Source organism: Oreochromis niloticus, linkage group LG7, assembly GCF_001858045.2.
Source record: "Oreochromis niloticus isolate F11D_XX linkage group LG7, O_niloticus_UMD_NMBU, whole genome shotgun sequence".
Taxonomy (NCBI): Eukaryota; Metazoa; Chordata; class Actinopteri; order Cichliformes; family Cichlidae; genus Oreochromis; species Oreochromis niloticus.
Window position 1 is genome coordinate 35,493,093 of NC_031972.2, and position 20,817 is coordinate 35,513,909.

General features: G+C 44.1%; 2 protein-coding genes across 2 annotated transcripts; both read right to left on the minus strand.

The window, feature by feature from the left end:
* Nucleotides 1-2,837: 2,837 nt before the first annotated feature.
* Nucleotides 2,838-11,396, minus strand: LOC100701969 (H-2 class II histocompatibility antigen, E-S beta chain). The gene is made up of 6 exons (XM_003459253.5): nt 11,236-11,396; nt 10,865-11,137; nt 4,881-5,094; nt 4,718-4,785; nt 4,529-4,642; nt 2,838-3,210 (listed from the first exon to the last, which is right to left on the minus strand). The coding sequence occupies exons 1-6, from the start codon at nt 11,288-11,290 to the stop codon at nt 3,185-3,187; spliced, it is 750 nt and encodes a 249-aa protein (XP_003459301.2). The 5' UTR covers nt 11,291-11,396; the 3' UTR covers nt 2,838-3,184.
* A 4,988-nt stretch (nt 11,397-16,384) lies between these two features.
* LOC100702234 (H-2 class II histocompatibility antigen, A-U alpha chain) lies at nt 16,385-18,340 on the minus strand. The gene is made up of 4 exons (XM_005464706.2): nt 18,274-18,340; nt 17,711-17,956; nt 17,168-17,452; nt 16,385-16,984 (listed from the first exon to the last, which is right to left on the minus strand). The coding sequence occupies exons 1-4, from the start codon at nt 18,329-18,331 to the stop codon at nt 16,854-16,856; spliced, it is 720 nt and encodes a 239-aa protein (XP_005464763.1). The 5' UTR covers nt 18,332-18,340; the 3' UTR covers nt 16,385-16,853.
* Between the last annotated feature and the right edge of the window lie 2,477 nt (nt 18,341-20,817).

Here is a 20,817-nt window from a genome sequence, read left to right on the forward strand (position 1 = left end):
GGAAGGCAGATTACACACTCCCTTGGTCCAACACTTCCACGTATACCCGTTGAACTCCCTGGGCATCCTGGGGATACAATCCTGTGCAACATGGACGGAGGGACAAAGGAGGAGACATGAAGAGCTGTGGATTGGGAGATTGAACAGCAGATTTCCTTATGGTTTAAATTTGCGATAATAGTGTGATATTGATAGGCTATCTGATGTCTTTTTCTTGGTATGAGAATAAAGTGATTCATACTGCAGAGATGTGATAGAGTGTTTAAATGATTAGTACTAATTTAATTTTACTGTATGTTTCTGGGGTCAACTTATATACATAACATTGCAATGATCTTGTAAATTGGTTTGTTTCTCCCCCCAAAAAAAAAAAAAAAAAAAAAAAAAATATTAAACTTACCTTAGCATAAGGACCTGAACCATAATATCTCCTTAGATGATAGGATTTTTGGTTTTAAAGGTCATGACCTCTAAATGGAGGTCGACAATTTTGTTACCTGTGGGGAAAGAGATATTAAAAACAGCAATAAGATCATTGTAAATAATTTGATGATTAACAATAAGTATGGTTGAAATACAAATCATATTATATGAATGTATATATCTTGTGGAATCCATTTAGTCACTATCTCCCTCCTAGGCATGACTTACTTAACAATTACACTGTATATAAGAGCACTGTGAGCTGATTAACTTCTGTAGGAAAGGGTGATGGTGTGTGATTTAAAATATAAATGAATGGATTCCTTTTGTTTCCCTCTCTTTTTTAGATGAAATGGGGAAAAGAAGCATATAATATGTTTATGTTCCTAATATATAATGAAATAAAGTCAATTAAAAGACCCACTAAGAGATATGGTAGAGAACAGAAGTCATAAAGTACAGGGGATGCAGGAATAATGGGGTGGAGACTTACGGACCTCTGTTTGCCAGTGCACTTTAACCGTAGATATGGAATAACGAAAGCTCACATTCCTAATCCCTAACCCTAACCCTTCATTGCGTTCTATCTCACAACCCTAACCTCAGGGGACCCTATGATGGACCTGTTTGGGACCCTAATCCCAACCTCCCATCACCCTTCCTTGTCCCCTCTCCCCTCACCTCTCTAACCCCATCCACGGGACTTCATTTTAAACCTCCTCTGGGTCATGCTGGGCGGGTCCTGGACGCCTGAGATGAGTGCAGGTATGGTCTGTGCACCGGAGCCCGGCCCCCTTCGGGGACCGAGCTCCCAAACTTGATTTCCCCTAACCCCGACCCGTTGGGGGGATGGACAGTGCCTTTCCTGTTTCCGGCTGGAGACAGGCTCAGTCCACACTTCCTAACCCCCTAACCCCAACCCATCGTCCCAACCCTTGTCCTATATCCTTACCCTAATTCCCTTCCCTATTCCTATTCCTAACCCTAGTCCCATCCCCTTCCCCTATCCCCAATTATTTTATTTTTGTACATTTTATTGTAAATAATTTAAAAATTAAAAATTAATATATAAGTTTTGTAAGTTTTAATTTACAAGTTATAACAATATATACACACAGTTTGAATAAATAAATACATAAATAAATAATTTAGTTTAAAAAGTTTTTATGTAAATAGTAAACTTATTTTATATAAACACCATTTAGTTCATATCAGTTCATATGGTGTGGTTTTAGTTCATTAAAAATTTATTGGCAAGATTTAAAAACGTTTTGTTTAATTCATTTAGACTGTGGTGATTTCTTTTTGTTTAAAATTCAGAAGCCGTAGGGGCGGAGCCAGAGCTTACTTAAGGGGTAAGCCTGCAGGCCAGGCTCATTCTTTCGTTGCCCTTCAACAGAGACAGTCGCTCTTTTTGCAGCAGACCTATTTTAGTTTTAGTGTGCCCAGGCCTGAAGAAGACCAATAGTGGTCGAAACGTCGCCACAGCGGCACACGATTTTTATTTTTGAACCTTTTTGAAGGCGACCTTAGTTTGTAAGACTTTTATTTTAATTTTAATTTTTTTATTTTTTATTTGTTTATTTTTCAATAATACAAAAAAACTAAAAAAAGTTAAAAAAACAAAAAACCAAAAAAATATTGAAAACTTTACCAGCCCTCCATTATGACTGATGAAGGGTGGCAGCAGGTCCGCTACGGGAGGAGGGGTCGCTCCCGTATGCAGACCACTTCCTATCGACCCCAACCTCAAGACCAGGATTGGTCTTCTTGGGACCGGGGAGGGAGGGGCCCAGGAGGGAAGGACCGCGCATACCTCGGTCCTCCCCAGGGAGGACGGGGCCGTAACCCACGTCCTAACCTCAGGGGACCCTATGATGGACCTGTTTGGGACCCTAATCCCAACCTCCCATCATCCTCCCTTATCCCTTCTCCCCTCACCTCTCTAACCCCATCCACGGGACTTCATTTTAAAACTCCCCTGAGTCATGCTGGGCGGGTCCTGGACACCTGAGATGAGTGCAGGTATGGTCTGTGCACCGGAGCCCGGCCCCCTTTGGGGACCGAGCTCCCAAACTTGATTTCCCCTAACCCTTTTCTCTAGTTATTTAAGATCTTCTATGCCAAAACAGTGAGTTCTTAGTTTTAATTAATAAAGTGGGGATGAAAATCATGTTTCCACATTTGATCTGTTGAAAAGAAGTGATCTGCCTGAGATCAAATGATCTTTGGCAGATTGATTTTTGCATCCCTTGAATAATGAAGTTCAGCCTGTTGATGACCCCGTCTCCAACAGTCACAGTTACTGATGTGGCCCTTTGGGAAAATGCTTAGTGTGAGGGTGTGTGGAAGCATCTTCCCAATCTCAATAACTCTTCAGTGTGACATTAAAAAGATGCAGATAAACAGACAGCTGAGAGTTTGAGTCATTTATTTTGGAACAGTGACCTCGAGTAAAAAATTGTGATCTATGGTAATCAGATGAGCTGAAACACCCAAATCATTCAGAGACGTGGATTACAGGGATTACATTACATGGATTAAACAGCAGAGGTGCACATAAAGCATCAAACAGCAGAGTTTACATTAGACCTGATCCAAAACCACCCCAGTGAAATAACAACAATCACCAACAACAGTGAGATGGTCCTGGATCAGGTTCAGAGTCCAGACAGAGATCATCATCATCATCATCAGTCTGCTGAACACAGGAAGCAGCTGCTTTTATAACATCAAACAGAACCAGGACCAGGATCCACGCTCAGTTAGTGGGAACCAGGATACGTCCTGGAGAAATAAGAAGAGACGAGTCACAAACAAACTCTGAAAACACATCATGGAGATTGGTTTTAACAGATTAGTGCCAATGATTCAGTAAAGTTTCATGTTTAAGAGCTCGGACAAGGTCTGACAGTCCTCTAAAAAAAACAAAAACAGTAAAAACCTGGGTTTGAAACATTAGTGTAACTAACAATTGTCTGAAATAAACAGTACTGGTCTAAACCTGCCTGAAACATCAATATATAAAAAATACTGACATAAACTAGATCCTTCTTTTAAGTCAGATAATACAGCAGTTTCCTGAAGTATCTTATCATCTTTTTGCTGACGATATTCAGCTATATTATTCTTTTAAGCCTGCTGAAGCTCATAAGCTCTCCAATCTGATTGACTGTTTAACCAACATTAAACAATGGTTAAACAATAACTGCTTACAGCTAAACCCAGCCAAAACAGAAACTTTGATTATTGCTCCAGGCAGTGCAATACCTGATATTAAACGGTGACTGGGTGACTTAGCTTCCTCACAGAAACATAACCTTAGAAACTTGGGTGTCATTTTTGATGAAGCTTTTTCTTTGGAGGGACATTTAAATCAGACAGTAAGAACCTGCTTTTTTCACTTGAGGAACATTTCTAAACTTAGATCCATTGTGTCAACAAGTGAACTCGAGATGATAATACGTGCTTTTATCTCTGCAAGACTTGGCTACTGTAACAGCCTGTTTACTTGTCTAAACATGAAAGGGCTAGCCCGCCTACAGGTTGTTCAAAACTCAGCAGCGAGGCTACTGACCCACTCGAACAAAGGTGCTCATATGACCCCTGTTTTGAAGTCGCTGCACTGGCTACCAATCAGATTCAGGTCCTCCCCCGCCCCCTACATTGCTGATCTGATTCATACACATACCTCCACTCGTAACCTGAGGTCAGCAAACCAAAACCTTTTAGTGGTCCCCCACACTCATTTTAAAACCCGAGGGGACCGATCTCTCCAAGCTGTTGCACCCAGATTGGGGAATGTACTTCCCCTATTTCTACGTTTATTTCAAAAAGCTTTTAATTACACCAGGGTTTTCATGGTGTATTTTATGACTGTATTATGTTTTTACCTTGTAAAGCACTTTGTGACATATGTCTGTGAAAGGTGCTATATAAATAAACTTTACTTACTTACTTACTTACTTACTTACTTACTTACTTACAAACCAGTTTTAGACTCATATAATGTGGTTTGAGATTTGGACTGGTCTAAAATGGTTCCATTCTGGTCTAAACTGGTTTCAGCTATAAACTGGTCTGTGAGTGAGAGTTCTGCTCTGACCTCGGGCCTTCCTCTTGTAGTAGATGAATCCAGCCAGAGATAAGATCACACCCAGGATCAGTCCTGAGGCTCCGATGGCGAGCTTGTTCCTCTCTGACTCAGGCATGGACGGGTCTGAGGACACACAGGTGAGTCACACAGGTGTACATTCAGGTATGCACAGGTGTGTACAGACAGACAGGTATTTACCCCAGTCAGTGATCAGAGGTTTCTCCAGGCTGGCGTGCTCCACCACACAGGAGATCTTCTCTCCAGACCTTCAACACAAACATCAGCAACTCTCAGATCTGGACTTTAAACTGTAGTCTAGACTTCATATTAAAAGTATGTTTCCATGGATAATGATGCTCACCTGGGTGTGTACTCCAGGTGGGAGTGGGTCTGGTAGTACCAATCACCGTCCGCCATCTCCTCAGTGGAAGTGACATCAGAGGTGACTTCCTGTCCGTCTCTCTGCCAGCTCACTTTGATCTCACTGGGAAAGAAGTCGTAGACACTGCAGACTAACATGGCAGGATGGTGACTGGAGAGAGGCATCGTGGAGTGAAGTTTGACGTAGGGCTTAGCTGGAAGACAGTAGGAGTTTCTGTTATTGTTAATGTCAGGGATGAAATTTCAGGGATGATTGTATTCATGTGTATTAATAAAGTTACTGTCAACCGTAGAGTCACATGTAACCAGTCTGACATCAGATGATGAATCAGCTGTGATGAGAAACATCAGCAGGCTGTAAACATCATTATTATAAAGTAAGACATGCAGAGCTGTATGTGCTGAAAATGTACCAGACTTGAACCTGGATAAGCATCAGTTTTTATTAATATCCAGCAAAGTGCTGACTCAGAGTGAAACCAGTTTGAACCATCAGTGAACTGTTGCTCCTGCAGATCAGCTGCTGTGCTGGTTTAAAACTAAAATCCGACATATGGAGACTAGATGAGAAACTAACACATCCACACATAAATGAACCCAGCCTGCTTTCACTCAGTTTAATATCACAATCAAGCTAAAGGATTGAATCCACAGCTGGTCCCAGTTTGAATTTCTGCTCATCCAACTGTTTAATTCCTGAGCAGAAACGATGGAGTACAAATGATTTATTATTGTTAGATACAATTATTTCTTTTTAACACTGTGTTTGTGTTGTTTGTTTTTTACAGCTAAACTCTCACAGCAGCTGATTAATGAATGTTTTACATTGGTTGCTGTTTCATTACGCTTGGGTGTAGGCATGAACAACTAGTGATGTAGGCTCAGCTGTAGGCTGAACAACAAGGGTGGAGGAGATGGTGATCGTGGTGGTGGGCGAGGCCAAGGGTCACTCTGATCAGACTGTACCATCCAGAGCCTGCAGGGCTGCCTGTTTAACTGATCATATTTGTAACCAGTCACACACAGATGGGTAAGATGAGAGCCACAGCCTGACGGAGAAAACCTCTCACGTTTTCTTCTCTGAGGTCACACCATCTCATTGTAGATCTAACCATCTATAACCCCAAAGCAGAACACACTGGATGACTTCCCACTATCAGACAGCTTCCCCTCCACAGGAGGTCTGAGCTGGTTCTCCTCATGTTTCTCTGAGCTGCTGCTGCTGAGAGCTGACTGCAGTCCATAACATTCAGTTCAATTCAATTCAGTTTTATTTATATAGCGCCAAATCACAACAAAAGTCACCTCAAGGCGCTTCAACAACATCAACAATCATATGGCCCCCTATGAGCAAGCACTTTGGCGATAGTGGGAAGGAAAAACTCCCTTTTAACAGGAAGAAACCTCCGGCAGAACCAGGCTCAGGGAGGGGCGGGGCCATCTGCTGTGATTGGTTGGGGTGAGAGAAGGAAGACAGGATAAAGACATGCTGTGGAAGAGAGACAGAGATTAATAACAGGTATGATTCAATGCAGAGAGGTCTATTAACACGTACTGAGTGAGAAAGGAAAAACTCAATGCATCATGGGAATCCCCGGCAGCCTACGTCTATTGCAGCATAACTAACGGAGGATTCAGGGTCACCTGGTCCAGCCCTAACTATATGCTTTAGCAAAGAGGAAAGTTTGAAGCCTAATCTTGAAAGTAGAGATAGTGTCTGTCTCCCGAATCCAAACTGGAAGCTGGTTTCACAGAAGAGGGGCCTGAAAACTGAAGGCTCTGCCTCCCATTCTACTTTTAAATACTCTAGGAACAACAAGTAAGCCTGCAGTGTGAGAGCGAAGTGCTCTAATAGGGTGATATGGTACCACAAGGTCATTAAGATAAGATGGGGCCTGATTATTTAAGATCTTGTATGTGAGGAGCAGGATTTTGAATTCAATTCTGGATTTAACAGGAAGCCAATGAAGGGAAGCCAAAACAGGAGAAATCTGCTCTCGCTTTCTAGACCCTGTCAGCAAGCTGCAGCATTTTGGATTAGCTGAAGGCTTTTCAGTGAGTTTTTAGGACATCCTGATAATAATGAATTGCAATAGACCAGCCTGGAAGTAATAAATGCATGAACTAGTTTTTCAGCGTCACTCTGAGACAGGATATTTCTAACTTTAGAGATAGTCTAAGGAGCTTGGAAAGAAAAGCGTCTGGACTTCTTTAAGTTGCTTGAAGACGTTTCACCTCTCATCCAAGAAGCTTCTTCAGTTCTAAGGGTCAAATGGTGGAGAGTCCCAGATTTAAACCCAGTGGGAGTTTTCACCCTAAAGAGGGACAAAGGACCCCCTGATGATCCTCTACCTAATCACATGAGCCAAGGTGTGAAAGTGGGCGTGGGTCCCAATCAGCCAGGGTTTTGGGTGAGCTGGCCCCACCCTATCATGTGATTTCCTGAGGTCAGATGGCCCAGAATGTGAGTGGGCGTTAAGGCGTATGGGAAGGGATCTCAAAACTGGATTATAGATGGCAGACAATTGGTGTCGTAAACCACCGCCTCTGTTCAAAGATGGTCGCTCATAGTGGACGTAAATGGCTTCTTTCACTCCTCTTTCAAACCATCTGTCCTCTCTGTCCAAAATGTGAACGTTGGCATCCTCGAAAGAGTGACCTTTATCCTTAAGATGCAGATGGACAGCTGAGTCTTGTCCCGTGGAGGTGGCTCTTCTATGTTGTGCCATGCGCTTGTGAAGTGGCTGTTTGGTCTCTCTGATGTAGAGGTCTGGGCATTCCTCGCTGCACTGTACAGCATACACCACATTGTTAAGGCACAACATGTGCATGTCCTGGTCAAAAATGACTCCAAGGTTCCTCACAGTGTTACTGGAGGCCAAGGTAATGCCATCCAGAGTAAGAATCTGGTTAGATTTCTAAGATTTTCAGGGCCGAGTACAATAACCTCAGTTTGATCTGAATTAAGAAGCAGAAAGTTAGCGGCCATCCAGGTCTTTATGTCTTTAAGACATTCCTGCAGTTTAACTAATTGGTGTGTGTTACCTGGCTTCATGGACAGATAGAGCTGGGTGTCATCTGCATAGCAGTGAAAATATGTGTCTTCTAATGATGCTGCCTAAGGGAAGCATGTATAATGTAAACAGCACTGAACCCTGTGGAACACCATAATTGACCTTAGTGGGTGAAGAGGACTCTCCATTTACATGTACAATTTGGAGTCTATTAGATAGATATGATACAAACAACTGCAGTGCAGTACCTGTAATACCTACAGTGTGCTCTAATTGCTCTAATAGGATATTATGGTCGACAGTATCGATCGCTGCACTAAGGTCTGGCAGGACAAGCACAGAGATGAGTCCACTGTCAGAGGCCATAAGAAGATCATTTGTAACCTTCACTAAAGCTGTTTCTGTGCTGTGATGAACTCTGAAACCTGACTGAAACTTGATCATATTTAAGATTGAAGCATTAATTAATGGCAGGACTTCTTTGAGCAGTTTTGTAGGAATGGGGTCTAAAAGACACGTTGATGGTTTGGAGGAAGTAATTATTGAAGTTAACTCAGAAAGATCAATTGGAGAAAAAAAGTCTAACTTAACATCGATGGTACTAAGAGTAGCTGTAGATGATATTACATCTGTGGGATGATTATTGGTAATTTTTTCTCTAATGATAAGAATTTTATTTGTGAAGAAGTTCATGAAGTCATTACTAGTTAACGTTAAAGGGATGGTTGGCTCAGTAGAGCTCTGACTGTTTGTCAGCCTGGCTACAGTGCTGAAGAGAAACCTGGGGTTGTTCTTATTTTCTTCAATCAGTGACGAATAGTAAGATGTTCTGGCTTTGCGGAGGGCTTTCTTATAAAGCAGCAAACTATTTCTCCAGGCTAAATGATGATCTTCTAAATTTGTGACACGCCATTTCCTCTCCAGCTTACGAGTTATCTGCTTTAGGCTACGTGTTTGAGAATTATACCACGGAGTCAGGTACATCTGATTTGAGGCCTTAGTTTTCACAGGAGCTACAGTATCCAGAGTCATACGTAGTGAGGAGGTAAAATTATTAACAAGATGATCGACCTCTGTTGGAGTAGCGTTCAGATAGCTGCTCTGCTCTATGTTGGTACAGGTCATTGAAGATGATAACAGTGGGTGGATTATATTCTTAAACTTAGTTACAGCACTTTCAGAAAGACATCTACTTTGATAAAGTCTACTCTCCACTGCTGTGTAATCAATTATTGTAAATGTAAATGTTATCAGGAAATGATCAGACAGCAGAGGGTTTTCAGGAAACACTGTTAAATGTTCAGTTTCTATGCCATATGTTAAATCAAGATCTAGAGTGTGATTAAAGTGGTGGGTGGGCTCTTTTACATTTTGAGAGAAGCCAATTGAGTCTAATAACAGATTAAATGCAGTGTTGAGGCTGTCGTTTTTAGCATCTACATGGATGTTAAAATCACCCACAATAATTATTTTATCTGAGCTGGGCACTAAATCAGATAAAAAGTCTGAGAAATCAGAGAGAAACTCTGTGTAAGGCCCAGGTGGACAATATATGATAACAACTAAGACTGGTTTCTGAGTTTTACAGCTGGGGTGGACGAGACTAAGCATCAGGCTTTCAAATGAATTAAAAGTCTGTCTGGGTCTTTGGTTGATTAATAGGCTGGTGTCAAACATTGCTGCCACACCGCCCCCTCGGCCTGTGCTTCGAGGTTTCTGGTAGTTAGAATGACTCGGGGGTGTTGATTCATTTAAACTAACATAATCATCCGGCTGCAACCAGGTTTCTGTAAGGCAGAGTAAATCGATTTGTTGATCAATTATTAAGTCATGTACTAACAGAGACTTAGAGGAGAGAGGCCTAATATTTAATAATCCACATTTCACTGTTTTACTCTTTGGTTCAGATGTGGATTCTGTATTGTTCTTTCTTTGTGATTTTTTATGTTTAAGTTGTTTGTTGCTGGTTTTTAGTTTGTTTTTTTTGTCTTTTTGGGAGCTGACACAGTGTCTATGGAGATGGGGTTTTAGGGGGGTAGCAGGAGGAGAGAAGCTGCAGAGAGGCATGTAAGACTGCAACTCTGCTTCCTGGTCCCAACTCTGGAAAGTCATATTTTTGGGGGGTTAATAAATTTGTGCATATTTCTAGAAATGAGAGCTGCTCCATCCAAAGTGGGATGGATGCCGTCTCTCCTAACATGACCAGGTTTCCTCCAGAAGGTTTGCCAATTATCTATGAAGCTCACATCATTTCTGGGACACCACTCAGACAGCCAGCAATTTAAGGAGAACATGCGGCTAAACATGTTACTCCTGGTCTGATTGGGGAGTGACAGTGCCACCAAGAGTCAACTTCTCTTACAGATTAAATAACAGCAGTCACATTTATATGTGCGTGTTAAGATGACAACTTTATAATTGTTTAATTATATTTAGTAGCTCCACTGTTACACTGACTCATAGATCTGAGCTGTAAATGTGTGCAGGTGTGAAGCTGCTAAACAAGCTGTGAAAATCAGAAACAATAAATAACCTGCAGACGGCCTTTAAACAAACATCAGTGTTTCTAATTTTTATCTGATTTAAAATCAATGAATTAGAAGAAAAGAACGAAAAGGTTTTTTTTAACCTGTAAAGATGCTTCATGCTGTTAAAAATATTTATATGAAAATATTAGAAAACAAATGTGGACGATTTTTCAGCTCAAAAAGTAAAACAAACAAACAAATTAATATCATCAGTGTGTTATGATGAACAGATGCAGTTTGCCTGGTTCACCAGCAGGGAGTACCACAGACTGAGGTTAGAGTGTTCACGGTCAGAGCTGTGATCAGTCATTTATTACAGTTATTGATCATCAGTCTGACCTGCAGCTGTGAGTCCATCATAAATGATTCAGAGTGAGGTTAACATGAACACCTGATGATGTCACAGAGACCAGCACACTCACCTGATTTAGGCAGAATGGCATTGTACCGGTTATCGATTTTCTTTTGGCAGTACACCTCCTTCTGAGCGTTCATTGCAGCTAGATTTCCCTTATCTTTGTTCCATTCCTCTGCGTTCTTCACTCCGTACTCAGTGTATCCAACATACTTCCCCACACTGCTGTCAAACCGGGTGAACTCAACCTTCCTGAAATAGTAAGACCTGATGTACTCGATGTCCTGCGGCTCAGAGGAGTTAAAGTTACAGCGATCCACCGAATAATGCATGAATCCACCTGAGAACAAACAGAACCACACAGAACATCAGACTGTGGACTGATCACATCATTGGTCAGAGCATTGATCAGTGTATTAATGAGTGTATTGATGGTACCTGCTGTGCTGAGGCTGATGAAGAGGAGGCTGAGGCAGAGGAAGGATGAAGCCATGTTCCTGAGTTCTCCTGACAAACTGACTCAGTCTGACTGAGAGCTGCTCTAAAAACAGAGGACAGGTCACATGACCACAGCATCATCTGTTACCAGGAAGAACTCTCTGACAAGAGCTCACACTCTTCATCATCCTGTGTGTGTGTGTTAGAGTCCTTTAAAGCTTTAAAAGCAGACTGCAGCACTCTGTGACATCATCAGCATGTTTCCTCTCTGCTGCACTGAAAACCTTCTGTTTACGTTTTTATTCCACACTCAGAGCTGGTCTCATGGAGGAATCTAACTATCTGCCAACACATTAAATCAACCACTAATGTCAGCACTGCTGTAATAATAATACAAACCTTGGTTCATAATTTCCTCCTATTTAATAATCAATAAAACAATCCAGTCACTCTCCTGTGTCTCTTTTGACATAAAAGGACAGAAACACTCTTATTGTTAAACATTTCCGTGGAGCACTGCTGTTCCTCTTTGTGGACGGTACAGATCTCATAGATATGATTAAAATATATCTCAAACATGAAATAAGGCATGTTTTTTAATTAATGTGAATTGTGATGTCATCATAGAGATTTATTTGTAGTTTTCATAGTTTTCAGAACAAATATAAATGTTGTTTCAATCATTAAAGGTCAGATATTAAAACATGTTTGATTCATTTCTTCTTCTTTTTTTCGTTTTTTTGCCTGTCCCGTTTGGCTCTTTTGCCATCAGAATTATTGTCTAAAGGCGAAGAAAGATGCCCAACGGATTTACTTTACTAAATGGACCATCCCAGCCTTGCCGTAATGGTCTATTTGATTCACCTTTTATTGTTTATTTTATTTTATTTTATTTTCACTTGTTAAATATGGGACAGACTTGACTGGAGAAAAGAAAGGGGAGAAAGAAAGAGGGAAAGAAAAACAGCAGAGAAGATGGATGGGGAAAAAGGGCAAAAAACAAAAACCAACAGAATAAGCAGACAAAAAATACATATATCAATCACCTGGATCACCTGTTGAGAAAGAAAAAAGAGAAAACACAAGAAAAAGAGAGCAATAGAATAAACAACATCACGATGATATATGGGAATATAACAGTAAATACTAAATATTAAACATTATTGTGCAGCACGTAAGATCGACAGCGCACAGTGTGCTTTGAGGTAGGAGCCAAAAAGGGTGTAGTTTGTGTGTGTGAGCACCCGTGTGTACACCTGTGAGCATGAGCACGCTTGTTTTTAAAAGGTTCCTTCATGTAATGATCTGCTAGGGTGTGTGTGTGGGGGGGGGGGCACAGCCCCGTCCTCCAGGGCATGAAGCAGGTTTGGAGGAGATCAAGACTCCAGACATCCAGAGGCCCTCAGAACACAAGAGACCAAGGAAGACCAACAGAGGGGCAGCCGTGCCACTATCCCAGAAAGAGCTGAGGAGACCCCCAGATGAGGGTCACTCAGCAGCCGTGGAGCAGAAGCCGGGGGGTAGAAGTAACGTGAGTTCCACCGGCAGCCAGCTGTGCCAGAGTGACCGAGCCCCAGGCCGAGAGGCTGAGGGCACCTCACCCCCGAAGTGGCCCGAGCGAGCCCCAGGCTCCTGGCCCTGACAAGCAGCCACCAGGAGTGAGCCGGTGTGTACCTGGACGCCCATCCCCGGACACAAAGAACCACCAACGCACCGATGTCTGAGGGCATCTGCCACTGGCAGGGGAAGTGGTGGGGGGAGATGGGCCTCCATACCTTGGAGGGCCTGAGATGTCCCCAGAGAGGTGGTGTCTGATACCCGACCTGACATATAGACACAGACATACAGGCACACACAGATACAAACATCCATTCCCACCCTCATGCTCTCATATGCAATTACTCAACACTCACCCAACGTGGAGACAGACATAAAGAGACACTGTATACACAATTACACTCCCCAAACGTGCTCTAAGAACCGGGTCTAGGTACCCTTGCCCCTGGAGGGGGAAACTGCACCCAGACCCAGGTGGTGTTACCCTTTTCCCTGGGGTGGAGAGAAGCAGACCGCCCCGACTCCACAGCAGCAGGGAGGCCCCACATTCCAGACCCCAATCGGACGGCCAACTCCTTTGATTCATTTCTGTAAACTATTCATGGATTTTCTTTCAGAGTACCCAGCCTTCTTAGAGTCCCTCAGGGGGGTGCTGGAAGGTGCCCCACCGGGAGACTCTGTTGTCCTGCTGGGAGACTTCAATGCTCACGTGGGTAACAACAGCGAGACCTGGAGGGGCGTGATTGGGAGGAACGGCCTCCCTGATCTGAATCCAAGCGGTGTTTTGTTATTGGACTTCTGTGCAAATCACAGTTTGGCCATAACGAACACCTTGTTCGAACATAAGAGTGTCCATAAGTGCACGTGGCACCAGGACGCTCTAGGCCGCAGGTCGATGATCGATTTTGTAATCGTATCACCAGACCTGCGACCATATGTTCTGGACACTCGGGTAAAGAGAGGGGCTGAGCTGTCAACTGATCACCACCTGGTGGTGAGTTGGATCAGGTGGCGGGGGAGGACGCTGGACAGACCCGGTGCACCTAAACGCGTAGTGAGGGTGTGCTGGGAACGTCTAGCAGAGGCCCCAGTCTGCGAGATCTTCAACTCACACCTCCGGCAGAGCTTCAACAGCATTCCGAGGGAGACTGGGGACATTGAGTCCGAATGGACCATGTTCAGCGTCTCCATCGCCGAAGCTGCTGCATTGAGCTGCGGCCGCAAGGTGGTTGGTGCCTGCCGTGGTGGTAATCCCCGAACCAAATGGTGGACGCCAGAGGTGAAGGGAGCCACCAAGCTGAAGAAGGAGTCCTATCGGGCTTGGTTAGCCTGTGGGACTCCGGAGGCAGCCGACAGGTATCGACAGGCCAAGCGGAATGCGGCTCGGGCAGTGGCTGAAGCAAAAACTCGGGTGTGGGAGGAGTTCGGAGAGGCCATGGAAAAAGACTTTCGGACTGCCTCGAAGAGATTCTGGCAAACCGTCAGGCGTCTCAGGAGGGGAAAGCGGTGCTCTACCTGCACTGTGTATAGTGCCGGCGGAGCGCTACTGACGTCGACTGAGAAAATTGTCAGGCGGTGGAAGGAATACTTCGAGGACCTCCTTAATCCCACTGACACGTCTTCCGAGGAGGAAGCAGAGTCTGGAGATGAGGGGAATGACCCGCCAATTTCCGGGGGCAAGGTCACTGAGGCAGTTAAACAACTCCTTGGTGGCAGAGCCCCTGGTGTTGATGAGGTCCGCCCCAAGTTCCTGAAGGCTCTGGATGTTGTAGGGCTGTCCCATACTCCCGCAACACCTCCCACAGGACACCCCGAGGGACACGGTCGAATGCCTTCTCCAAGTCCACAAAACACATGTAGACTGGTTGGGCAAACTCCCATGCACCCTCAAGTTTCCTTGAGAGGATAAAGAGCTGGTCCAGTGTTCCGCGACCAGGACGAAAACCGCATTGTTCCTCCTGTATCCGAGGTTCGACTAACGGACGAACTCTCCTTTCCAGCACCCTGGCATAGACTTTCCCAGGGAGGCTGAGGAGTGTGATCCCCCTGTAGTTGGAACACACCCTCCGGTCTCCCTTCTTAAAGATGGGGACCACCACCCCGGTCTGCCAGTCCAGGGGTACTGCCCCTGATCTCCACGCAACATTGCAGAGGCGTGTCAACCAGGGTGTCTGGCCCATTGCTACGGGCCATTCGATCCCTATACAACCGTTGCAAGAGTTTGGTTCGCATTGCCGGCAATAAGTCGGACTCATTTCCGGTGGGTGATGGGCTCCGCCAGGGCTGCCCTTTGTCACCGGTTCTGTTCATAATTTTTATGGACAGGATTTCTAGGCGCAGCCAAGTGGCGGAGGGCTTTCACTTCGGTGGCCTCAGAATCTCATCTCTGCTTTTTGCGGATGATGTGGTTCTGTTGGCTTCATCAGGTGAAGGCCTCCAGCTCGCACTGGAGCGGTTCGCAGCCGAGTGTGAAGCAGCGGGAATGAGGATCAGCACCTCCAAATCTGAGGCCATGGTTCTCAGCTTGAAAAGGGTGGAGTGCCCACTCCGGGTCGGGGATGAGTTCCTGCCCCAAGTGGAGGAGTTCAAGTATCTCGGGGTCTTGTTCGCGAGTGATGGGAGAAGGGAGCCGGAGATCGACAGACGGATTGGTGCTGCAGCTGCAGTGATGCGGACGCTGCACCGGTCTGTCGTGGTGAAGAGGGAGCTGAGTGTAAAAGCGAAGCTCTCAATTTACCGGTCGATCTACGTCCCTACCCTCACCTATGGCCACGAGCTGTGGGTAGTGACCGAAAGAACGAGATCGCGGATACAAGCGGCAGAAATGAGCTTCCTCCGAAGGGTGGCTGGCCTCTCCCTTAGAGATAGGGTGAGAAGTTCGGCCATCCGGGAGGGGCTGAGAGTAGAGCCGCTGCTCCTCCGCATCGAAAGGAGCCAGTTGAGGTGGTTCGGGCATCTGACAAGGATGCCTCCTGGGCGCCTCCTGGGTGAGGTGTTCCGGGCATGTCCCACCGGGAGGAGGCCCCGGGGCAGACCCAGGACACGCTGGAGAGATTATATCTCTCGGCTGGCCTGGGAACGCCTTGGTATTCCCCCGGATAAGCTGGAGGAGGTGGCTGGGGAGAGGGAGGTCTGGGCTTCTCTGCTTAGGCTGCTGCCCCCGCGACCCGGCCTCGGATAAAGCGGATGAAGATGGATGGATGGATGGATGGATGGATTTTCTTTCAGCCATCTGAATCAGCAGAGTCTCCATCACAAATTTAGTTTTACATCTTTGTTTTGTATTATGAACAGTCAGTGAATCTCTGCTGTTAAACACACGGATGAGTTACAGCTCAAAGTCTGACACACACACACAGGGATTCCTTCATTAAACTGTCTGCCTGTTTGAGCTGAAATCTTCCTCAAAAGCTGGAATTCAGTAATTTCATCTGTGACCAACGAAGTCACACGATAATAAACTGGAAGCAGAACCTAAAAACATGAACCCACTGAGACACTCTTGACTCAGCTCTACACTGACTCAAATCACACAGAGTGACATGGATCCATGAATATTTGTAAAGACACACAAAGAACACACTCACACAGATTTGTGTTTATTATTCAGATGTTTTTATTGATATATGAAAATCTGAAACATAGTTTTATAAACAAGGACTCATTATAGAAGTTTCTGTACACACTGAGATCACCTGAGACTGAGTTCAGATAAAACTGATTTTAGCAACATTAATTTGACTTTTATCTTCTATGTTTTTGTTGCAGGAAGAGAGTCCAGGTAAAATCTGCTGGATCAAACACGTGAAGCTGTGGTGAGAGAGTGGCTGAAAGAAGCTATAGTTGGATTTCATAGGTAATGAAACTAAACTAAACTTTATTGACACACATGATGGCAGGCAAAACAGCTCATATAGGTGATTAAATTAAAGCAGGTGAAGCAGCTAAACAGGAAGCATACAGGACAGAGGAATCAGATGTTCATTACAGGTGAACTCTGCACAGTCACACTGATTATGAGGTCATTATATAATGTTGATGACATCATCACTGTGAGCCAATCAGCTGCACTCGTTTCCTTTGATGAGAAAAAAGGTTCCAGCAGCCACACCGAGCAGACCCACAGTCAGACCCACTCCACAGAACGCCGCAGGTCCAAAACCTGGATCAGACTGAGCAGAAGCCTGCACATCTGGAGACAGAAACACACAGAGAGACATGAACTTCACATCTGGAGACAAAGAGGAGAAACAGTGTACCACACACATCTGGAGACAAACTATCAGATCAGATCCAGCTGCTCTGATGAACACTGGGCTCAGGCTTCACCTCTGTATCTCTGTCAGTGTTCTCTGTTTAAATAAAGTTTTCTCACCATAGATCTTGGTTGCTGGTTGTGTCAGGGCCAGATGTTGCACTGTACAGCTGTAGATGTCTCCCTGCTGTGGGGTGAACTGCAGTCTGGAGATCTGGGTGAAGGTCCCATCTTTGTTGGGATAGGGAACATTGATGCTGGATCTTTCTGTGACCTTCTGCTCGTTCTTGGTCCAGGAGACGTTGACAGGAGCAGGATAGAAACCAGTCACATGACAGATCAGAGTGTTCTTCTCTCCAAACTCCACCTCATCTCTGGTGTAGATCATCACAGCTGAAGGAGCATCTGTGCACAAACACATCAGGCAGAGGACGGTCAAAGCTTCAGCTGGTTTCCATCAGCAGGTAATTTTATTTATTAATAAACATCAATAAAATGTTCAGGTATTCACTCAGATAATGCCATCATTGTATGTGTGAGAGAAACTAGTCTGAGGTCAGAATCATGAAGTTAAACTAGAGAAAGATGACCACAGACAGAACTCAGTTCAGCTTCAGAGTAAACACAGGTGAGGCGAGACAAATGTTAAATGTTTGCATTCACCGTGTTCTAGAGGGTAGTCCTTCATCATTTTACGAAGAGTCTGCAGGTTCTGTTTGCAGACCTGTTGATTAGCCACAGCTTGTTCATAACATCCTGGGCAAGTGATAAGATCAGCAAAAGGAGGCAGAGAGTTGATATCCTCCTGTTTTTTGAAGTCTGCGTAGCGAACCTCTTCACCATCCAGTCCATACATGTCCTCTCCATCAGAGTCTGAACAGCCAACGATGCCAATGTCCTCATGAAGAACTGAAACATATCAAACACTGATCAATGACCTGATCAATAATCTGAACAATAACCTGCTGACAGTTTACAGCAGGGGTCCCCAATCTCAGTCCATGAGGGCTGGTGTCCTGCAGGTGTTAGATGTGTCCTTGATCCATCACAGCTGATTTAAATGACTAAATGACCTCCTCAACATGTCCTGAAGTTCTCCAGAGGCCTGGTAATGAACTAATCATGTGATTCAGGTGTGTTGACCCAGGGTGAGATCAAAAACCTGCAGGGATACCGGCCCTCATGGACTGAGATTGGGGACCCCTGGTTTACAGAGACAAACTCACCGTCAGCAGAGACAGAGAGGACACAGGAGAGAAAGAGGAGCAGCTCCTTCATCTTCATCAGCAGCTCTCTGACAGTCAAACTGTGAGTGTGTGAGTGAACCTCACAGTGTGTGAGAGTGAACTGACTGCAAGTGCTGCAGCAGCAGCTGAGCTCTAACACAGAGCAGCCAATCACAGAGCTCACTCCCCATGATGTCATTAGTGTCCAGGCAGACAGCAGCTGGAGGAGAACATGATCTGACACAGACAACATCAATCATTAATCAATATTTATAGACTCTTCAAAATAAAGTTCAGCCTGATCAGTTTCCACTCTGAGGATTTTCAAAAACTTTATTTTAATGAAATGACTCATTTTGTTTAAAAACACTGTAAAATATGACTATTTCTTATTTAAATAGTTTCCAGTTTAAAACACACACGTGAGTTCATGTGTGTTACTGTGACAGTGAGAGTCACAGCTGTGTTTGTCAGCAGGAAACTTTTACAAACACAAAAACTTTACGCCTGTTGTAGATCCATCCAGCAGGCCAGATTGGAGTCTTTGCAAGGCCGATCCTGGCCTCAGGCCTTATGTTTGACACCTCTACAATAATCTGATCAGGTTTCAGAGAGTGATTATTTATCAGATGGCTCAGTAGTTAACCTGCTGTCAGAGGAGCAGCTGAGGTAGAGCTGTTCATCAGCCAATCAGCTCTTTGCTGTCACACAGCTCACCTGTGCAGGTGGTGAGTCATTCCATCTCAAATCATTGGCTGTGTCCCAATTCAGCCACCGCACGCTTCAAGTATGCATTTTGAGACCTATTACATCACAGCGACGCGACGACGGCTGTCCCAATCCGAAGTGTACTCCAAATGCGCCGTCGATTTCCCCAAATATCAAGCGTGGTCCGGTTGGTCCCATATATCCCAGACTTCATAGCGTGGCGGTGGGTGTGGATAATTTTGCCACAAATGGCTAAAGCAGGGCAGCCGAAGAGTAAACTTTTAAAAGTAAGTACTGAATATGATGCCACTTATTTATGTGCGAATGTTTAATAATGAAGAACATTGAAACATTACTGTTGGCCACATGTCGGCAAAGTTGTGTGACATTAGTGATGTTTGTACTTTCAGCGTTAACTTGGTTTTAAAGCCTTTACTTTAAAATATACGCTGTTCAATAGTCGACCTTAATCTTACAGAGAATGTGATGATTTTATGGATAATTAAAGTCAGTCATATGTCCACAAACACAACAAGCTGAAAGTCAGTGATGCTGCTCGGTTTGCAGTCCTGAATATCACGGCACAAGCAGGATTCACTGCACTGTTAATGTTAGCTATGTTATATTGCTGCCTCTGTTCGGTGGTGTCGAGCCAAACGGACTTTAACGTGTGTTTGAACGAGCTGACGGTTCACTCGTTAAGCTGAAAAAAAGATGCTTTAATCACAGGAGTCACACATGTGTCCACTGTACCATCTGGGAACTCTTCTTGTTTAGCACTCGTAATAACACAAACACTAAATCCTCCTTCTCTTGTGCTGTTTTGTAGCAGTGTGTACACCTGAGACTGTCACCTGTCTGTCTGTCCTGCACTCTCTCTCTGTTTCTTTCTCTCTGATTGTGTAATAAAACTATGAACATGTATTTATAAGTTACACTTGTGTTTGAATCCTGCAGCTTATCACACATTTGATTTCCATGTGTGACAACTGCAAGTGTCCAGAGTGAGGACAGACTGAGGGACCCACTGCTGCACATCATCTGTGAGGCTTTGCACCCCTGATGATCCACCAGGACAAACTCAGCAGTGTGTGAGGAAGAGGAGGAGGAAGAGGCTCCATTCTGCTGCTGATACATACTTTAGGTTTCTGAATATTAAACTTGTTTCTGCCTTTCATAGTGTGTAACTAAGGCCCTGAGTACTTTCTCCCACACTGAAAACACTGGAATGATAACATTATTTGAACATTACCTAATAAGACTGATTCAGGACAATTAGTTATGTTAAACTTTCCTAGCAGTCCTTCACAAACAGGGAACAGTCTGTCTATTCTCTCCATCTGTCAGCTGCTGCTGCTAAAAATAAATGTTTGTTTCAGTTCTATGAAGCTTTGAGTATTTTGGATTAGTAGCACTGCTGTGTTTGTTGCATCCTATTGCTGTAATTGTTTATATGCTTTATATATTCTGAGGTAAGTTGATCTATAGTGTTACATCATATTCTATAAGGATGTTATGTGTTTGTAGACTTTCTGCCCAGTTTGACCCATTTAGCAGAAGTCAGCCTGTTTAAGGCTCTGATGTCTATTCTGTATGACTTAAAGCAGTTATGACATGGTCTGACTTTCTCACCAAATAAAGGAATATTTAATATATCAGTCTACTCTTCATTCTATCAGAAACAGTTTTCACAGATCGTACATTTTCCTTTTTACAGATGTATGTAAGCATTGAGCCAAATGTAATAATGCCAACATATTAAACGAACAATATTTGTCTCTTATGTATAATACATCTATATATACACTGTCAAAGGTACTTGTCTTTGAGTGACGA